At 45.7% G+C, this 3,408-nt stretch overlaps 1 protein-coding gene across 1 annotated transcript; it reads left to right on the top strand.

Moving 5' to 3' along the window:
- Positions 1–209: 209 nt before the first annotated feature.
- On the top strand, positions 210–3,408 carry LOC148048537 (uncharacterized). The gene is made up of 2 exons (XM_087704551.1): positions 210–2,316; positions 2,477–3,408. The coding sequence occupies exons 1-2, from the start codon at positions 314–316 to the stop codon at positions 2,724–2,726; spliced, it is 2,253 nt and encodes a 750-aa protein (XP_087560677.1). The 5' UTR covers positions 210–313; the 3' UTR covers positions 2,727–3,408.

Genomic DNA, 3,408 nt, shown 5'->3' with positions numbered 1-3,408 from the left:
GCTTTCTTCCCGACTTCCGCAATCAGACCAAGAGAGCTGCAGGCGGCAGTACCAGGAGAGGAAGAGGCGGAGCTTGGCCGAAAACGGACGGAGGCCGGTCTGGCCCTCATTTTCGGATACAAAGAAGCGACCCCGGGGGGGGGAGATAGATTAAGGGTGCGCATGCGGACTAATGCAGGTAGGGCGGAAGGGACGCCGGGAGTTGCAGTCCGGGAGGTTTCTCCGGAGAAGGGAGACCTGTGAGGGAGGAGAGGTTGGGCGCCCTTGGCTTGGTCTGACGGCTGAGGGGGACTTGGCGAGAGAGGCCCGTGGGATGCGGAGGCTTCGGCCTGGGCCTCTCCTGCGGGGAAGGGGACGCAGCCGAGACCGCCTCTCTCTCTCCCCTGAAGGAGGACGGAGGAGCCCGGCGGGGGAAGGAAGGAAGCGCCGCCTGAGAGCAGGAGATCCCGGCGCGGCTTCCCTGGCAGAGGGCGGGGAAAGGCCTGAAGACTCCGGGGCTGCAGGAGGGATGCTCTCAGGGGGATCCCGAGAAAGGCGGCTGCCTGGAGGGCGATGCGGGGAGGAGGAAACGGGCGGAGACCCTAAAACGGTCCTGAAGGGCGGAGGGTCCTTCGGAAGACCCCGGAATCCCCAAAGGACCCAGGAGGAAGAAGAGAAATATCAGTGCCCGGAATGTGAAAAATCCTTCAAGAGAAACGACCATCTTGAAAACCATCTAAAAATCCACTCATTTGGAAACCCACATAAATGCTTTGAGTGTGGAAAGAGCTTCAACTATAGAGCAGAACTTAAGCAACATGCAAGAATGCACACAGGAGAAAAACCTCATAAATGCCTGGATTGTGGAAAGAGCTTCAGTAAATTGGGAAACCTTTATAAACATCAAAGGATCCACACAGGAGAAAAACCTCATACATGCATGGAGTGTGGAAAGAGCTTCAGTCAGAGGGACAATCTTTATAACCATCAAAGGATCCACACAGGAGAAAAACATCATAAATGCCTGGAGTGTGGAAAGAGCTTCAGTCAAAGGGGCAACCTTAATAAACATCAAAGGATCCACACAGGAGAGAAACCTCATAAATGCCTGGAGTGTGGAAAGAGCTTCAGTCAGAAGAGCCACCTTTATACACATCAAAGGATCCACACAGGAGAGAAACCTCATAAATGCCTGGAGTGTGGTAAGAGCTTCAGTGAGCGGAGCAAACTTTATACACATCAAAGAATCCACACAGGAGAGAAACTTCATAAATGCCTAGAGTGTGGAAAGAGCTTCAGTCGGAAGAGCCACCTTTATACACATCAAAGAATTCACACAGGAGGGAATCCTCATAAATGCCTGGAGTGTGGAAAGAGTTTCAGTGCGCGGAGCAGCCTTTATAACCATCAAAGGATCCACACAGCAGAAAAACATCATCAATGCCTGGAGTGTGGAAAGAGCTTCAGTCATAGGGGCAACCTTTATAAACATCAAAGGATCCACACAGGAGAGAAACCTCATAAATGCCTGGAGTGTGGAAAGAGCTTCAGTCAGAAGAGCCACCTTTATACACATCAAAGGATCCACACAGGAGAGAAACCTCATAAATGCCTGGAGTGTGGTAAGAGCTTCAGTGAGCGGAGCAAACTTTACACACATCAAAGGATCCACACAGGAGAGAAACCTCATAAATGCCTAGAGTGTGGAAAGAGCTTCAGTCAGAAGAGCCACCTTTATACACATCAAAGGATCCACACAGGAGAGAATCCTCATAAATGCCTGGAGTGTGGAAAGAGCTTCAGTGCGCGGAGCAGCCTTTATAACCATCAAAGGATCCACACAGGAGAAAAACCTCATAAATGCCTGGAGTGTGGAAAGAGCTTCAGTCAGAGGAGCAACCTTTATAGACATCAAAGGATGCACACAGGAGAAAAACCTCATAAATGCCTGGAGTGTGGAAAGAGCTTCAGTCATAGGAGCACCCTTTATGTACATCAAAGGATCCACACAGGAGAGAAACCTCATAAATGCCTGGAATGTGGAAAGAGCTTCAGCCAGAAGAGCCACCTTTATACACACCAAATGATCCATTCGGGAGAAAAAACACATAAATGCCTGGAATGTGGAAAGGGGTTCAAAAGAAATAATGTTCTTAAAATGCATCTGAGTATGCACTCAGGAGAGAAACCCCATAAATGCTTGGAGTGTCGAAAGAGCTTCAGTCTTAGGGGCAACCTTTATAAACATCAAAGGATCCACACAGGAGAAAAACCTCATAAATGCCTGGAGTGTGGAAAGAACTTCAGTCAGAGAAGCAGCCTTTGTAGACATCAAAGGATCCACTGGAGAGAGAAACCGAATATATGCCTGGAGGATGGAGGTTCCTTGGGAAGACCCTGGATTTCCCAAAAGGATTCAGGAGGGGGAAGAGAAATATCAGTGCCTAGAATGTAAAAAATCTTTCAAAACTAATTGACATCTTCAAAGGCATCTAATAATCCACACAGGAGATAAACCTCACAAATGCCTGGAGTGTGGAAAGAGTTTCAGTCAAAGGGGAAGTCTAGATATCCATCAAAGAATCCACACAGGAGAAAAATCCTACAAATGTCTCGACTGTTCAAAGAGCTTCACTAGTACTTCACACCTCTGTCAACATCAAAGAATCCACACAGGAGAAAAACCACATAAATGCCTGGAGGGTGGAAAGAGCTATACTGAGCGTAAAAAGCTCCATGGACACTAAAGAATTCACGTCAGAGAAAAATGATAAACATGCCTAAGTGTGAGAAAATCTTCAGTCACGGTGTGTATTTAAGGAATTGAATTCAATTGCATATTCAATTTGGCTAAGTGTGAATAGACAGGCTAGGAATTTGTGTCGAGTGCACAAGCTCTCAGTGTACATACAAAGCAACAGAATAAGGATATTCATGATAATAATTATAATAATGCCAATTTGGGGGGGGGGTTGAGTAAATAAGATATTAAGAAGAGTAAATAATAACTGGCAAATAAGGGACTGTCTCAGACTGAATAACAAAGGACTTTTTCAGTTGTATATGCTGTTTCAACCTCTTGAAATTGTACTTTTTCAGAAGAGACTTATGTGACTCAGGATGCCGTTTCCCATGTGAATGTTCTTTTAATGCAATGCTCATTTCAGTTATGCTTAATATTATGGGATGTTACCATTCATGTCTTTGATGTAAATGCAACTTAGCAGGATGATTTCTTCCATGCAATCAACTCTCATTTTCTACTTTTTTTACTGAGTCTCTCGAGGGTGGGCCGCATACAAATCCTAATAATAAACAGTACTGTATGGAGTATAAAATGAAGCCCAATTTTGTGTCCTGAATTCCCTCTCTTCATTGATGGAAATCTCTTTGCTACAATCCTCTAATAAATTGCCTTTAAATAATCAT

The sequence above is a fragment of the Thamnophis sirtalis genome, unplaced genomic scaffold (assembly GCF_051295495.1).
Source record: "Thamnophis sirtalis isolate CommonGarterSnake01/CBP01778 unplaced genomic scaffold, rThaSir2_p1.2 scaffold_2, whole genome shotgun sequence".
Lineage (NCBI taxonomy): Eukaryota > Metazoa > Chordata > Lepidosauria > Squamata > Natricidae > Thamnophis > Thamnophis sirtalis.
Note: the sequence above shows the minus strand (reverse complement) of the source record. Positions and strands in the feature narration are given on the sequence as shown.